Source organism: Psammomys obesus, unplaced genomic scaffold, assembly GCF_907164565.1.
Source record: "Psammomys obesus unplaced genomic scaffold, mPsaObe1.curated_primary_1811, whole genome shotgun sequence".
Classification (NCBI taxonomy): Eukaryota; Metazoa; Chordata; class Mammalia; order Rodentia; family Muridae; genus Psammomys; species Psammomys obesus.
Genome location: NW_026596039.1, coordinates 16,153,361 through 16,170,093, shown reverse-complemented (window position 1 = coordinate 16,170,093; position 16,733 = coordinate 16,153,361). Strand labels below are relative to the sequence as shown.

The 16,733-nt window shown below is 48.4% G+C and overlaps 1 protein-coding gene across 1 annotated transcript in view; it reads left to right on the top strand.

The window, feature by feature from the left end:
• Positions 1-16,733, top strand: part of Acsbg1 (acyl-CoA synthetase bubblegum family member 1) — a 57,735-nt gene that overhangs the window by 30,526 nt on the left and 10,476 nt on the right. Inside the window, exons 3-10 of the mRNA XM_055621991.1 lie at positions 1,313-1,533; positions 1,935-2,023; positions 2,291-2,411; positions 9,058-9,138; positions 9,228-9,377; positions 9,707-9,883; positions 13,540-13,721; positions 15,239-15,469. Of these exons, the coding sequence (XP_055477966.1) occupies positions 1,313-1,533; positions 1,935-2,023; positions 2,291-2,411; positions 9,058-9,138; positions 9,228-9,377; positions 9,707-9,883; positions 13,540-13,721; positions 15,239-15,469 (1,252 nt within the window). The remainder of the gene's footprint in view (positions 1-1,312; positions 1,534-1,934; positions 2,024-2,290; positions 2,412-9,057; positions 9,139-9,227; positions 9,378-9,706; positions 9,884-13,539; positions 13,722-15,238; positions 15,470-16,733) is intronic.

Here is a 16,733-nt window from a genome sequence, read left to right as displayed (position 1 = left end):
TACTCAGTTGGGAAAGGTGAGCCAACTTGTTCTGGCTCCTGCCAATGCACGTTCCCAGTAAAACCTCTCTGGTGCCCTTTCTGGCCCCAGCATGTATTTCTCTGGCCTCATAGTTCCTTTTGATGGGGCTGAGATGTGCTCTCCTGTCTCAGCCCCAGAAGTTTTACCTCTTCTGCTAACCTCAAACTCTTTTTACAGCCTACGATTGTATCTAAGAAGGTCAAGGGCTTCTGGCCTCTTTGTCTAATTCATACAGGATCACAGGCAAGATACCCTGTTGGTGCCAGCCTTGGGGCAAGCAGAAAGAAGAAGTTGGCTTCCCAGGAGTAGATGAGCAAGTGATGGGGTGTGTCTGGCCAGTAGGCAGCCTCAGGGGTCCTGGACAGCTCACTCTCTACCCATATTGTGCTCCCTTTTTTTTACAATAATCCTCCTTTCCCGGGGAAGGGGGTGGGCAGTCAGATACGGCAGCACACACTTATAAGCCCAGTTCTTGGAAGGCAGAGGTAGGAAGATTGTAGACTTGAGATTAGCCTTCAAGACCCTGAAAACAAACAAACAAGCCAAAAAAAAAAAAAAAAAAAAGTCGTGCAGATTGCCCAAGCAAACTTCCTTTACAGATAGGAAAGTGGAGGAGAGCGTGCATTTACTGAGTATCCAAGTCTCCTTCATACACATCATTTCTTCCAATGCCCATACCCAAAGGCAAATGCCTCGCCTTCCCTCTGAGGAAGCAGACGCCCGCACCACGAGGATGGAATGAGAAGATCCTGGCAGAGTTGAATGTCTAGATGTCAGCTGGCAGTCCTCTGCCCTGCAGGCTCCACTGGCCAGGGATCTAGGCCTGGTGATTTTCAGTCCCTCCAAAATTCCTCTCTAACGCCTTGACTTTCTGTCCAGCTGGATCTGTCCCCACCTGCTGGCAGGAGCCAGAGAAGCTCTGAGCCCAGGGACAGTTTTACTCCTGTGAGCAGGTGGGAGTTTTGCTCGAGCCTACCCCAACCTTGGCAGGCACACTCCAACCGGAAAAAGGCAGAAAAGGGCCCAGAAGTCCTCCTCTGGAGATTCCCTCCCGCTGTTTCTGCTTCCCTTTCCTGCTGTATCCTTAAGCTTTGCTCATCTTCCAAAGACAAGCCAGACTGCCTCCCTCAAGCAGCCTCCCGCCCCTCTCCCCTATCTGGCTTGCCTGCCGGCTCTCAAGGTCCTGTCCTGGAGGTGTCAGCAGCTGCTGCTGCTGCAGGTGTGGGGCCTCTGCCCAGGTCAGAACTGGATCAGCTAGGCTTGGACAGCCTGCTCATCTTCCCCCTTGCAGAGGAAGCGCTATGGACCACTCGGGCGGACGGGAGAGTGCGCCTACGCCTGGAACCTTTCTGCACGCAGCTTCCCTATACCGTGCACCGGATGTTCTACGAGGCCCTGGATAAGTACGGGAACCTCAGTGCTCTGGGCTTCAAGTACAAGAACAAGTGGGAGCGCATCTCTTACTACCAGTACTACCTGATTGCCCGCAAGGTAGCCAAAGGCTTCCTGAAGGTAGGAGCTCCTCACTGCACTTTCCTTCTTCCCCAGATCTGCTTCTAGCCTGAGCTCTCATAGGCCTCCTCCCCAACTCCGCACTGGGCAAGGTCCTTAGAAGCCACCATTGTAAGGCCTGACACCACAAGTTGGGCTAACACTATATTCTGGGCCCTGTGCTAAGAGTTTTGTGCTTATAGAGCCTTTACCATGCGTCACCTTCAAAGAGCCCTGGGAAACCTAGTCCGCTGGGCTCCCCAGAGAAAACATAGGAAGGGAAATGGATTCCCCAGGAAGTTCTCTGGCTGGGTGGACCCCGAAGTGGGCCTGGAGGGGTCTCTGCAGCCTGTTGGAGATCAACAGGGGCGGGAAAGGGCTGTTTCGTGTAACTGACCTGCCTTTCTGCCTTCGGCCTGAAGCTGGGCCTGGAGCGCGCCCACAGCGTGGCGATCCTCGGCTTCAACTCCCCAGAATGGTTCTTCTCTGCCGTGGGCACGGTGTTTGCAGGGTGAGTGGCTGGGCAGGGGGGAGGTCTGCTGTGGTTGGTGATGGGCAGAAAGTACAGAAAGGGTGATTATCTCTTTAGAGAGCCCTCAACCACTCCCCCAACACCCCATATCTCCCCTAGGACCTTCTGGGCTGCTTTTTCTCATCCCTGCCCATTGAGCTGACTAAGCACCCTGCCTTAAGGCCTCTGGAGGTCCCTGGGGATGGAGGTGGTGGGGAGGGGACGATTCCTCTGAACCTGATATGCATCTTCCTATACTTCCAACAGGGGCATCGTCACTGGCATCTACACCACCAGCTCCCCTGAGGCCTGCCAGTACATTGCCCACGACTGCCGTGCCAACGTCATTGTGGTTGACAGTCAGAAGCAGCTGGAAAAGATCTTGAAGGTTCGGTGGGAAGGAGCAGCGGCCATGTGGTCAGAGGCTGTAAATTTACCCTAGTGCAGGAAGGCTACTTTCACCTCCCGTCCAGCATTCTTATCTCTTACAGCTCACGTGAACATGCAACACACTCATAGACACACACACACACACACACACACACACACACACACACAGAGGGGGAAGGAGAGGGAAGGAGGGAGTCAGGTGGGTAATAGCACCTTTCTCACTTACACTGCTGGCCAGACCATTGTCTACCATGGCTTTCCCTCTGGACAGGGTCATATGTAAGGGGAGGGCTGTGGACATTGGGCCCCTCTGTGGCTTCGTTCGCTCTCTGGAAATGATCCTTGAGACTTATCTGCTCTTATGTAGCCACTTATCTGCTCCTGAGGGTCAAGTGGTCAACCTTCTAGAACCATGGAACCTGGGTCTCCAGAGAGACCATAGCTGGTGTCTTCTCTCATCTCTGCTGGGCCTTAAGTCTCTTAAGCCAAGAAGAAGCAAGCTGGGGTTTATAGTTCTCACTTTGCTGCAGAAATCCCCCCTAGTTCAGGCCCAGGCTGTGGGCAAGACCCCTAGCATGAGTTCCTGGAGAAGGTCTCCTCATGACTTAACATAGCTCCCCGGGGTGAGGCTGTGAGCAGCCCTGACTGACAATTACCAGCTCACAGCCAAGTGAGGGTCCCTCTGGGAAGCTTCCAGAGTCCAGGTCTGCTTAGGTAGCAGTAGTGCAGTAAAGAAAGCTAAGCCTCTGGGAGCCAGAAAAGCTGTGGGAGGGGAGCTGAGGGGGCCCCCAACAAGGCTTGAGCAGGAACCTAAATCATCAACTTAAGAGACAATGCCTCAAACAACAGTGTTGGTCTGGCAAGGTGTGACTCCACAAGCCCTCCTGGACTTGTATGTGAAGCTGGATAAGGGACCCACCCTTGCGTCTTGTTCTTGGCTGCTCTGAACTCAGACTCTTCAGGCTCCATGGGAGTTTGCTCTAGTCTAAGACATGTGACCACAGACTTTTATGCTAATTTAGAGTGATTTTGAAAATCCCATTCCCCGGCCCTTGTATTTTACTATGAAGGGTTTCTCCAGTGGCTCCCTTGACTAGTGAAGGACTGTTCTGCCTCTTTATGGGGCCCTTTTATGAGGTTCTTTCAGTATGTCACTTGATTGTCTCCATTTGTCCCACCTGGATCAGTGTGTAGGACCAGGAGTGGACAGGTAGGTTTAGAGGATGTGGCCCCAGCTAGTACTCTGAGACAAGGAAGGCTGAGTTCTCTTCAGGCATCCTTTTCCCCTTCTCTAAACACTTGTTCTGATGGCCAACTGGTCAACCTATTAGAACCACAAAACCTGGGTTTTCGGAGAGGCTACAGAAGGTGCTTTCCCATGCTCTGCTGGAGTAGTCATCAAGGGTGTGTGTCTATTTGTGGCCTTTCTAAAGCACCCTGGGACTTAGTGTTACCCAGAAGTCATCAGATAGCCCAGTGGCCTCAGAAGTACTTAAGTCATTAGGCCATTTTCTGAGCCTCATTCATCATAGCCTAACACAGAACAGAGCCAGGCTCCCCCAGGACCACTTAGGCCTGAAGCCTGGATGATTTAGGAACCAATTTAGCTTTAGCACAGGGTTGAGGCCTCACGATCCCCTCACCATCCATGTTAGCATATCTGTTGGGGTTGCCCTTGTTCAGCTCATGTTTAGGCAGTCATGTTGATAAGACGTCATGGGTGGAGCTTCTGACATTCCTAGGAAACACAATCTCACAACAAACACCTTGATCCTCTAGCTCTTAAATCTTCCCTCCCCAGGGACAAGCATACAAAATTGATTGGCCCTGAAAACATAATATACAAGTAACTTTATACTGACTGAACAGGCTGTATTTATGTATTTAGATGTGTGTGGGGGTGTATAACAACTATTAAGAAAAAAAAAAGTTCATGAATTTGAAAGAGAACTAGGAGGGAGTCCAGAGGGTTTGGTGAGAGGAAAGGGAAGGGGTAAATGATGTCATTATAATCTCAAGGAAGAAACAAAAATTTAAAGAATCAATCTAGCTTGGCAGGAAGATTGCTCAGTGAGTAAAGTGCCTTCCGGGTATGCATGAGTTCAGATCAGTAACGCACATGAAAAGCCAGGCTCTGTAGCAAGTGCCTGCGACCACAGCTGCAAGAGAAGGAAGGCAACATGGAGATAGATCCCTGAAGCTCATTGCTAAGCTCACTGAAAGACCTCAGAAAATAAGGTTGAAAGTGACTGAGGAGAGACATCTGTCAGCCTGTGGCACGGCACACACATGCACAGAGAGCAGGGGGAGAACTGGTAGGTCCCAAGCCCCAACTGGCGGTGCCACTGATGGTGTCCTGAATGGCACCTGGATTCAGCTGACAGACAGAAGCTTACACTCAGCGTCCACGGAAGCCTGTGAAATGGTTGTCTACCTGCCAGGAAAAGCTACTCCCTTTATCTCCCTACTTTTGGCAAATAGGACATCTAGCTCCCTATTAGCACAAACATGTAACACATTTCAAAGCTCCAAGCTGACCTCCAGGCTCCTTCCTTCCTATTAACGTTAGCATTTACCTGTAAAGCATGTAAAAGCCACCTGGGTCTTCTGGCCTGCACACTTCCTCTTCCCCTCGACCCTAAACTTCCAGGCCATTTCAGATTCTACTCCCTCCCTTCCACTGCTACACTGTTCTCTTTAAAACCAACATGCACACCTGCCCCTCACCCTGAGGTAGCCACAGCAGCTTTGCACTCCCCCAAATGCCTCTGGCTACTGTCTCTACCACCTGATAGCCATGAGGCAGTTTCATATTTACAACAAACCTCCTTCCCACCCATGGAATGGCCCAGGTCAGTGGTTTCTCCCTGCCCTCACTTACAAGAAGGAAAACCAACTCAACAGGCCCTGTAGCCGCTGCTGTGCCCTCTCGTAAACCCTCCCATGTTTATATCTGGATCCTGGGTGGGGGAGGGCTGGGCAGCTTTAAAAGTCACCTACTAGATCCTGCCAAGGAAACAAACCATCCCTAGCTCATAGCTGAAGAAGGTGAAGTCCAGATCTGGGGTCTCCATTAAATGTCTGCCTTAGGTTTAAAACAAAATTTGTATTATAAAAATCCTCAAACAAACCAAAACAGAGACACTTCTCTGCATCATCAGGTTTCATAACTATCAGTGTGTTCTCATATGCTTCTTTGCCTTTTTACGACGTTAAAAGGCAAATATTCTGACCTCATGCTGTTTCATTCCCCCAAATACTTCACCACACATCTTGATCAGCTGTGATGTCTTTCTTAAATGATCTTTGGTATTGACGGCTGGGAGTGTCACTCAATCATTAGACTGCCTACACGAAACCTTGATTCCTTCCCCAGCACCACATAAACCTAGCATGTAGGCACAAGACCATAGTCTTTGCACTCAGAAGGTGGAGGCAGGAAGAATAGAAATTCAAAATCATTTTCTCAATACCTAGAATGTTAGAGGCCAGCCTGGGATACCTGAGATGCTGTCTCAAAGACAAAATCAAAACAAGCAAGCAGGCAATCACCACACAACAACAAAGTCCATCTGGCAGGATGGTTCCGTAGGTAAAGATACTTGCTGCCAAAGCTGGTGTCCTGAATTTCCTTCCAGATTCCACATGGTAAAAGGAGAGAACCCATTCCCTCAGATCACCCTCTGACCTTCCTTCACACACGTGCACAAACACACACGTAAAGACAGACATAAGTAAGTAAATATAACTCTGTGTGTTTAACAAGTCTTTTGCACCCATCATGTATTTGGGTCTAACCTTTTTATCTCACCTGAAGAAAATTGTCATCATGCAGCCACATGTTCTCCGCCCCTCTCTGACATTCGGCTTGTGCTGTGTTTGACATCCTAGTCAAACACAGGTGCTGCATTATCATGCCCGACTCAAGAGATCTTCCATATCACCGATTTCACTCAGGTTGTATCGTAGAGGGTTTCTTTTATAATCTACTTATTTATTTGTGTGTGTGTGTGTGTGTCTATGTTTATCTTTTTTTGAATTCACTAAGATTCTTGACTTCATGCATTTATAGTTTTAATCTAACTTGAGAATTTTTCTATTCATTCATTCATTCATTCATTCATTTTTGGTTTTTGGAGACAGGGTTTCTTTGTATAGCTTTGGCTGTCCTAGAACTAGCTTTGTAGACCAGGCTGGCCTTGAACTCACAGACATTCCCCTGCCTCTGCCTCCTAAGTACTGGGATTAAAGGTGTGTACCACCATCATCTGGCTCTCAAACTTTATTTTAAAAAATTAGGAATTTCAAGCACACATATATTAAATTTCCTTATATTATACCACAACTAATTTTTTTTCTGCTCTAAGTTTTTCTGAGGTCAGGTTTAGACAGCTTTTATTGGAAACAAATTCAACACCCCTAAGAGATGGCTTTCTGGGTCTCTGCTTCATGGCCTCCAAGACACCTGTGTGAGACCTGCTTCCTCTGGTTCAGCCATTGCTCTGTGTCCTTCACCTGCTTCCTCTGGTTCAGCCATTGCTCTGTGCCCTTCACCAACCAGACGCCTGGCAGCCTGATGAGTTCAGCCAGTGAGTCACTGACGCTAGGAGAATGTCTGGGACTCTTCCGTCCTAGCTCTCCTGTTCTAGTCATCTGAACCACCTTGCCTCTCTGACTCATCTCTTACTCTTTCCCTCTTTCTCTTTCCCCCTCACCTTCTTCTCCCTCTTTCCTCCTCTCCCTCCCACCTTCTCACCTCCCTCCAGCCTTCTCATCCCCCTCCCTTCTTCTCACCCTCTTCACCCCTTCTTTTCTCCCTTACCTTTATCTCCCCCCACTCTTTTTCCCTCTCCCCTCCCATCTTCAGAAAGAACACTGAGTTCATAGAAGTTCTTATCACTCATTTCTCTTCTCTCAGGAGTGTGTGTATGTGCATTTAAATCATGAGTAACAGTGATATTTCTGACTCAAACATTACATAATGGGGATTTAAGTTTGATTTTATACTTGAATTTCTCTTATCTAATCCTGAAAACTGTAGCAGCTAACAACATTGTTCTAATACTATAGTACATATCAAATAATTTCCAAATAAAAGTATGGATTTATTGCCAGAATAAGACCAACAAAGATAGCAGGCATGGTAACACACATGTAATCCCAGCACTTACGAAGTGGAGGGAGAAGTTTTAGAAGTTCAAGGCCAGCCAAGGCTACAAGTTTGGAGCCAGCCTGGATTACATAATAACCCGTCTCAAAAAGCGCACACACACACACACACACACATATACACACACACACACGGGGGTGGGGGGACTTGGTAGATGGATCAGCAGATGAAGCACTTGCTGCATGAGTTTAATGACCTGAGTCTGATCCCTAGAACTCATATAAATGTGGAACTAACTCCAAAAGGTTGTCTGATCTTCACACATGTGTACCGTGACATGTGCATAAAGTGGGAGAGGGCTAATAGGTAACATGCCTACTGTATAGCCATGGGACCTGAATGACCTCTATAAAAAGCTGGGCATGGCAAACTGTATATACACACGAACACACACAGGTTTTAAAAAATAAAATAAAAAATAAAAAGACTACTAGACAAAGTTTGAAATTCCTTTTAGCTCTCCCCCTAGAATGATGAGTAACAATGCAGGTATAAAATCCCTTGATGAGGCCAACATCATACAGCTTTAGTCCCAGCACTTGGGAAGCAGAGACGGGCAGATCTGTGTGTTTGAGGCCTGCCTGATCTACATAGTAAATTCAAAGCCAGCCAGGCTACATTGTGAGAGCTTGTCTTTAAAAGAAAAACAAAACAAACAAAAGCACACAAACAAGTAATAAAACAAAACAAAACTTTGACGAAATGGTACGTGTGTGTATGTGTATGTGTGTTTCACCAGCTAGACACAAAGGCTTCATTTGTATTTGGGTTTTTTGTTTGTGTGTTTGAAACTACATAACTCAGGCTAACTTCATGATCCCCCTGCCTCAGCCTCCCCTATACTGAGATTCCAGGCACATGGACATACTCGGCTGCTGTGTCCATCTCTTTCAGGTTGCGCTCACGTACTGAAGAATCATCTTTTCTCTTTCTCATACAAATGAATTCGTTAAATCATTACAACATGTACATGACCCCAATGTCAAAATTGTACGTTATACCGGAAGAATTTCCCCTTCTTCTTTTGCTTGCACCCTCTCTCTGCCTGTAGAGAGTCAGTGCAATTAGTTCTAACCTTCCAGAGACCCTTGCGGCAGACATAAGCGTTTGCCTCTAGCTCATGTGTGTGTACATCATTCACAGTGCTCACACTGTAGCTCCTTCTTGGGGGAAGAGGTCATGCTATAGGCACACTATCTTTCTCTCTTAGTAACATCGCCTAGGAGCCGCTCTGTATTAAAGCTCGGAGCTCCCTCTCTATGTCTGTCTGTCTGTCACCTGCACTGGTCTAATATTGTGTTGTGTAGCCTGTTTAGTCAGGCCCTGGGTCCCCACTGCACTGAACCCAAGTTTCCATAATGGGTAAGCCTGGAAGTAGCAGAATTTTGTCCGAGGATAACACAAGCAGATGAGGCTCTTTCCAAGATGTAACCCTTTTCTTGCTGAAACCCAGCCTGTTTTCCTGTCAATGCAGATCTGGAAAGACTTGCCCCATCTAAAGGCAGTGGTGATCTACCAAGAACCCCCTCCACAGAAGATGGCCAACGTGTACACGGTATGTAGAGCGGCCCCGGCTGATGAGTGGGGCCTGCCTAGGCCTACCCAGATGACCCAGACTGACTTCTCTGCTCTACCTTGCCACAGATGGAAGAACTCACGGAACTGGGGCAAGAAGTACCCGAGGAGGCCTTAGACGCCATCATTGATGCCCAACAGCCCAACCAGTGCTGCGTGCTTGTCTACACATCAGGCACCACTGGAAACCCGAAGGGCGTGATGCTGAGTCAGGACAATGTAGGACAGATGCCCGGAAGGATGGTGGGATGGGGTGACTCTGGGTAACGGTCCTGCCCCAACAGCCTCTTGGGGCACAGCGTGGGTGAGCTAGATGAGCCGGGATGCCCACCCACCTGTGGTCCAGACAGAGCTCTGTAGAGGGAAAAGGGAAGGGAGCAGATGGGAGACCTGTCTCTATGTCTCCAGAGCCTGTGGAAATGCCTGAGAGAGCACCTACCTACCCTCAGAACCTCTAAAAGAGGCAGCCCAAGTTCCCAAGATAATCTCACTTTTAGGTCTATGAGGACCGGGTGTAGACCTACTGGGGCCATTTTCCTTCCCCTCAGATCACATGGACAGCACGGTATGGCAGTCAGGCCGGGGACATCCAGCCAGCAGAAGTCCAGCAGGAGGTAGTGGTCAGCTACCTGCCTCTCAGCCACATTGCTGCCCAGATCTACGACCTGTGGACGGGCATCCAGTGGGGGGCCCAGGTCTGCTTTGCAGATCCAGACGCCCTAAAGGTCAGTCTGTCTTCCTGCCTTCCTGCTCCATGTGTGTGTCCAATGTGTAAGCGGGGGCACACCCAGGTGTGTGTCGCATCTATGGACCCTGGGTACATCCAGAGCCTGCTGGCTCCCAGCGCACATAGCACTCAGCAGCTGCTTGCCCAGCCTGACTCAAGTGACTAAACAGTTAGGGAAGCTGATGACATCCTGCTAAGTCAGATAGACTGTCTCCTTCACTCCCAAACACCGTCAAGCTGCAGCTTCCTCAGTGTGATCTCAAGGTGGTTGGGGGGGGGGGGTAGCCACAGCTTCCCCCCCCCCCCCCGATCTTATAAAATACACCTATTCTTTGCATTTTTACTTTAACCATGAGGAAACGTTTCCAGAAACCCCCTCGCTGGCTTCCCCGACCTGGTGTCTTGGTAGCCTGGACAGTGCCCCATGCTCATTCCTAAGACAAACACTGCTGCTGGAAAGAGTCTACTTGTTTGGTTGTACTTGTTTGGCTGCTGGTGGTGGTGTGTCTTGAATGTGTTCACCTGTGTGCATGCATGTAAAGGCTAGAGGTCAACACAGGCAGGGGGTTGAAACAACTTCTTTTAAATCTTTATTTTTTAAAACATTTAAAGATGAATTTAAGTTAAAGAATCTAATTTAAAATAAAGAATTATGAGCCCTAGTAATGGGAACAGGGGCTGTCTCTCAGATGGACTCAGTGGCTGGCTCTCTGATCACCTCCCCCTGAGTGTGGGAGCAGCCTTACCAAGCCACAGAGGAAGACAATGCAGCCAGTCCTGATGAGACCTGATGAGCTAGGGTCAGAGGGAAGGGGAGGAGGACCTTCCCTATCATTGGACTTGGAGAAGGGCATAGGGAGAGAAGAAGGAGGGAAGGTGGGACTAGGAAGAGATGAGGGATGGGGCTACAGCTTGGATACAAAGTGAATAAATTGTAATAAATAATAAATCAACTAAAAAAAGAAAAAATTGTTTAACTTATGTATGTGTGTCATATAAATGGAGACTGGAAGAGAGCCCAAGATCCTGAGAGCTGGGCTCTCATTGTGAGCTGTCTGGTGTTGGTGCCGGAAACTGAACTCCAGTCCTCAGCTGCTGAGTCATCTCTCCAACCTCGTCTAGCTTAGTTTTTTGAGACAGGCTCCCCCAATCTGTGATAAATCAAGCAAAATCGGTTTTAATGATGTTAAATTCAACCCTATAGATACAGATAACCCACAACTGATATATTTTTAAAACAGTCACCTTACTTTATGTGCGTGAATGTTTTGCCTGCGTGTATTTGTGTGCACACTTGTGTGCCTGGTGCCCTCAGAGGTCAGAAGTCAGAAGAGGTCATCGGGTCTGCTGGAACTAGAGTCAGGGCTGGAACATGTGGGCCACCATGTGGGTGCCGAGAACCGAACCTGGCTCCTATGCAAAAGCAACAAGGACCCTAAACCACAGAGCCGTCTCTCCAGACCTTACAATTAATATTTTTAAATGAAGGGTTTAACATTTTTTCTTTTTTATTTTTTTTAAAGTGTCTCACTACGTATCTCTGACTGTTCTGGAACTCACAGAGATCCACCTTTCTCTTCCTCCCAAGTGCTGGGATTAAAGGCATGGGCTGCTATTCATAGCTTATTTCTGAATTTTTGAGATTGCAGTGTAATCATAACATTTCTCCTGTCCTTTTCTTCCCTCCAAGCCCTTCCTTATACCCCTCCCTGCTCGCCTTCAAATTCATGGCCTCTTTTTTGTTGTTGTTTTTACTAATTGTTATTGCATGCATATAATTTAGGAATATACACACACATTCCAAAATGTAGCCTGCTCAGTCTGTATAATGCTGCTTGTATGTGTGTTTTCAGCACTGACCATTGGGCCCTGGCAAACAGTCGGTGTTCTCCTTCCTGGGAAGCACTTCTCCTAACCCCGGCTTTCCTCAGTTGCCCTAGTGCTTTGTGTACGGCTGAGGCCTCATGGGCTTTTTCCCATATACTTTGGCATGTCTGTTGGTCTCCTCCTTGTCAGTTCACACGTGGGCAGTCATGTTGGTGAGACTTTATGGAGGTAGCTTCTGACACATCTAGGAGACATAACCTCACCAAAAGCTCCCTGATCCTCTAGCTCTGACCATCTTTCCACCTGCTCTTCTGCGATGTTCCCTGAGCCATGGGTATTGACGGTATTTTGTAGATGTATCCACTGGGAATGGATTCCACAGCTCAGCACTTGATTGGTTGGGTTTTCTGTAATGGACTCTATTACAAAGAGAAGTTTCCTGGATGAGGGGCGAAGACTACACTTACCTGTGGTCGTAAAGACAAATGTTTGTAGATTGTTGTTAGGGATTACGCTGCTTTAGTAAATTAGAGGTCATGGCTTCTCCTCTAATAGACATGACTTCACTCACACTGAGTAGTTAGCTAGGTTTCCAGTACCAAGCATGGTTTATCCCCTGTAGAGTGGTCTTAAACCCAATTAGAAAGTGGTTAGTTACTGGCAAAGAATGCAAGCCACTACTGAACCTTTAGGGTTATGATGCCTTGCTGATTGCTGCCACTGTTCCTTGGCGTGACAGCTGGGCTTGTGGTATTGTTGGTTGCTTCCTTCCTTTGAAAGTTTGTGTGGAGCCTTTTGATAGCATGAAAGCTAGTGTGTGTGGGAGGGACATCCAGGCCAACTTAGCTCCGAGTTTCTGATGGGTGTGGTGTCCTCAGCAAGAGGGATTTACTTTCTGTCTCTGGGGTGTTACCAAGGGCAGCAGCAATCGGCTGAATTTTGGGAGTCTGTTAGACAGCCCTGCCTGGCCATCACCCTTGCCCCTTTGTTTTTAGTTAATTTTAAAATTGCATTTATTTGTTTGTTTTTGAGACAGGGGTGTGTGAGTGTGTGTATAAAAGGAGAGAGGAGACCTGTCTGTCCTAGAACTTGCTTTGAAGACCAGTCTGGCCTCGAACTCAGAGATATCCACCTGCCTCTGTCTCCCAAGTGCTGGGATTAGAGGCATGCACCACCACATCCTACATCTATTGATTTATTTTCTTATGTTTAGGGAGCACAACAGCTCCTTCTGTGTCTATAGTATACAGTGTAGAGGTTAGAGGACAACTTTCAGGGGTCAATTGTGTCCTTTCACCATGAGGGTTCTGAGAATGAACTCTTGTCAGGCTCAGCTACAGGTCCCTTTATCCCCTGAACCATCTTGCTGGCCCTTGTTTCTGTTTAGTTTAGTTTTGTTGTTGTTTTGTTTTACATGCCAATCTTGAGATAAGCTCTCATTAGGTAGCTCAGGCTGGCTTTGAACTTGCTAAATGTCCAGCCTGGGCTTCAAATTCACCATCCCTCCTGCTACAGCCTCCTAAGTGCCGTGATTACAAACATGCACCACTGTGCCTGGCAAAATGAGGTTCTCCTGTTTGAGTTGGGCAGATGCAGAAAGATCTGAGGAGCCAAGGTGCTTCTCAAGCATCTGGGTACAGTGGGTGGCAAAGGACACCACCGTTCCGCTAGCGGATGCGGGGATGCGGCTGCTGAAGCGCAGCCACCGGCCTGTGCACAGACGGGGTACATATCCACAGGCAGGCCTGCGTATAGCATTAGCATTTACACGGCGAGGCTGTGTCTGCAGGCCTGGCGTCACCTCTGCTTCTCTCCGGCCCTGAGCAGGGGAGCCTGGTGAACACACTGCGGGAGGTGGAGCCCACATCCCACATGGGCGTGCCGCGCGTGTGGGAGAAGATCATGGAACGGATCCAGGAGGTGGCTGCCCAGTCTGGCTTCATCCGGCGCAAGATGCTGCTGTGGGCCATGTCAGTCACCCTGGAACAGAATCTAACCTGCCCTAGCGAGTAAGTCAGGGGCAGGAGGCCTGGGGAGGACAGGGTTGGCTCATTCAAGCAAGAATCTGATAGGCTATCCTGGGTCTAGAGGACTTCAGTTTGGGGGCACCTTGTACAGTAGCCTGTCTAAAATGGGGCTTGTACTCTGATACCCATTGCAGACCTAATGGGGACAGTTGGTATTTGGGGGGCTTTGGCTGGAAGGAATGACTTGCTTCTTCTGAAGAATTTACCTTCCTAGGGATAGATAGCTCTTGCCAGCTACTTGCCCTCAGTAGTTGGTGTTAGAAGAGGTGTCTTAGTTAGGATCTCTGTTGTTGTGAAGACCATGGCCACAGCAACTCTTATAAAGAAAACTTTTAATTGGGGCTGGCTCACAGTTTCAGAGGTTTGGGGCATTATCGTCATGGCAGGAAGCATGGCAGAATACAGGAAGACATAGAACTGGAGAAGGAACTGAGAGTTCTGCATCTGGATCTACAGGCAGCAGAAGGAGACTGTGTGCCACACAAGGCCTAGCTTGAGCATATGAGACCGCAAAGCCCACCTCCACAGTGATACACTTCCTCCAACAAGGCCACACCTACTCCAAAAAGGCCACACCTCCTAATAGTGTCCCTCCCTGTGGACCAAAGATTTAAGCACAGAAGTCAGTGGGGCCATTCCTATTCAAACCACCACAAGGGGCTTCAGTGACCCTGCTTCCTAACAGCCCATTTGACTCGGATCTCTCTCAAACCCCTTCTGATTGCTTGTTATTACTGCTTTTTGGTTTTCGAGATGAAGGCTTAATAGGTAGCCCAGGCTAGCCTAAAGCTCAGGATCCTTCCTTGGCCTTCCAAGTACAGGGACTATAGATGTAAACCATCACATCCGGCACATCTGGCTCACGATTGCTTTTCAAGTCCCCACACAGTGCTGTGGAGATATCCACAGTAGAGATCCAGCCTCGTTCCAACATAACAATACTTTCCAAGCTGAGGATCTAGCTTAGTGCTTACCCAGTGTGCACAAAGCTCCAGGCTGAGCCCCTTTGGCCTGAAAGAGGGAGGTGAGATGGAGGGGGTGTTCCACTACAGTGCTGCCAGCTCTGTGGGAGATGTGGGCACATCTGTCCGCCTACAGCTTCATTAGCATACGTAAAGGTGACTATGCAGCCAGGCCCCGCCTGGGTCTGTAATCCCAGCACCCAGGAGGCTGAGGCTGGAGGGTCAGGAGCTAAGGTCTGCTTCTGCCATAGAGCGAGTTCTAGGCCAAAGTAAATTCATGAGACTGTCTCAAAAGGAAAAATAAACAAATAAAAAGGGGACTGGAGAGATGTTCAGCTTGTCTGACATCGTGATTGACGACGTGCTTGCATGCAATCAGGAGCAGTCACACCTACGTTTGCACACAAATTCGTGTTGGGTACGAAGCCAATAGCCAAAATGTTTACAAAGGTTTCAGCATTAGCAACAATTCATCAAAATGGGCAGCTTCTGGGCCATGCTGGGTGTACTCACTTCTTCTCCCTGACCCTCTCACAGTGACCTGAAGCCCTTCACAAGCAGACTGGCTGATTACCTAGTGTTAGCCAGGGTCCGTCAGGCTCTGGGCTTTGCCAAGTGTCAGAAAAACTTCTACGGAGCAGCTCCCATGACTGCAGAGACACAACGCTTCTTTCTGGGCCTCAACATTCGCCTGTATGCAGGCTACGGCCTCAGTGAGAGCACAGGCCCCCACTTCATGTCCAGCCCCTACAACTATCGGCTTTATAGGTAAGGTCTGAGGTTAAAGTTATTTTTGTTAAACTGTGTGTGTTTCTCAGTTTCTCTCTTAACCTGGCCCGGCTATCACACAAATAAATGAGACTTTTATATTTGTTCATTAATAAGCTTCATAACACAATAACTGAGCAGTTCTTAATCTATTCTTAACCCTTTAAGCTAATCTGTCTTCTTCCCAGAGTACAACCTGGAGATACTTGCACTTTGTAGCTTTGCTGCTTCAGCTCCTCTCTCTTGATGTCTCTTGGGCCTGAATCCCTACTGCTCCCTCTCACTCCTCCTCCCCTGGCTGGCAGGAAGTCCAGCTCTGTTCTCCCTCCTGCCCAGTGATTGGCTGTAAGCTGCTTTATTGGCATACCAGGGGAAAATTGGGGAGACGTTTACACAACATTGAGACAAGAGATTCTTGGAACAAGGATCCCAACCAGAAGGGGGGGAGGAGCGGTAAAGAAATCAGCATTTGAATTATACAACAACCTTAAGCCTACTGGCCAAAGTTGGGACACACTGAGGGCTCAGATGTCCTTGATGACGCCCTTTGGTGCCTTGGAGAAACTGTTCCTCTTGCTCTCCCTTCCGCACTGGAGCCCTGGCTTCAATGGTACCATTCTGGGTCAAGCCCCTTGCTTGCCCTGCTGCATCTAGAGGGGTTGTCTTTGCCACCATGTCCTGTGACTGAAGACATCTTAGATGCCCAGTCTAGGACTCTCTGGTGAAGGAATTTCCTTTTTCCATTTCTTCCAGTAGGGTAGGAAGTGCTAGATTGTGTCCTAGGAAATGTGAGGGGCAGGTTCCCACTGGGATAGGACTAAGGGTCAGGGCCAGGCTTCTTGTAGGGCAGGGAAGGTAGTCGGTTCTGGGAGTGATTTGAACAGGGGTGTCTGGTCTGATAGTGCCCCAGTTTCTACTATCAGCGTTTTGGTCATTCATCCATTCATCCTTTTATTCATTCAGTAAAAATCCTTCGTCGTCCTTCCTTATGCTGATACGGTGGCTCATTAAAATACGAGAGCCCTCAGCTAGGAAGGTGGCTCAATCAGTAAAGCGTGTGCCACACAAGCAGGAGAATCTGAGTTCACATCCCCTGAGCCCATGCAGAAAGCCAGGTGAGAGGCAGAGGCAGGCTGTCCACTGTGCGCTCAAGGCCAGCTCGGTCTGCATAGCAAGTTTAGGTAAGGCAGAAATACATGGTGAGAACCCATCATCATCATCATCATCATCATCATCATCATCATCATCATCATCATCATCATCA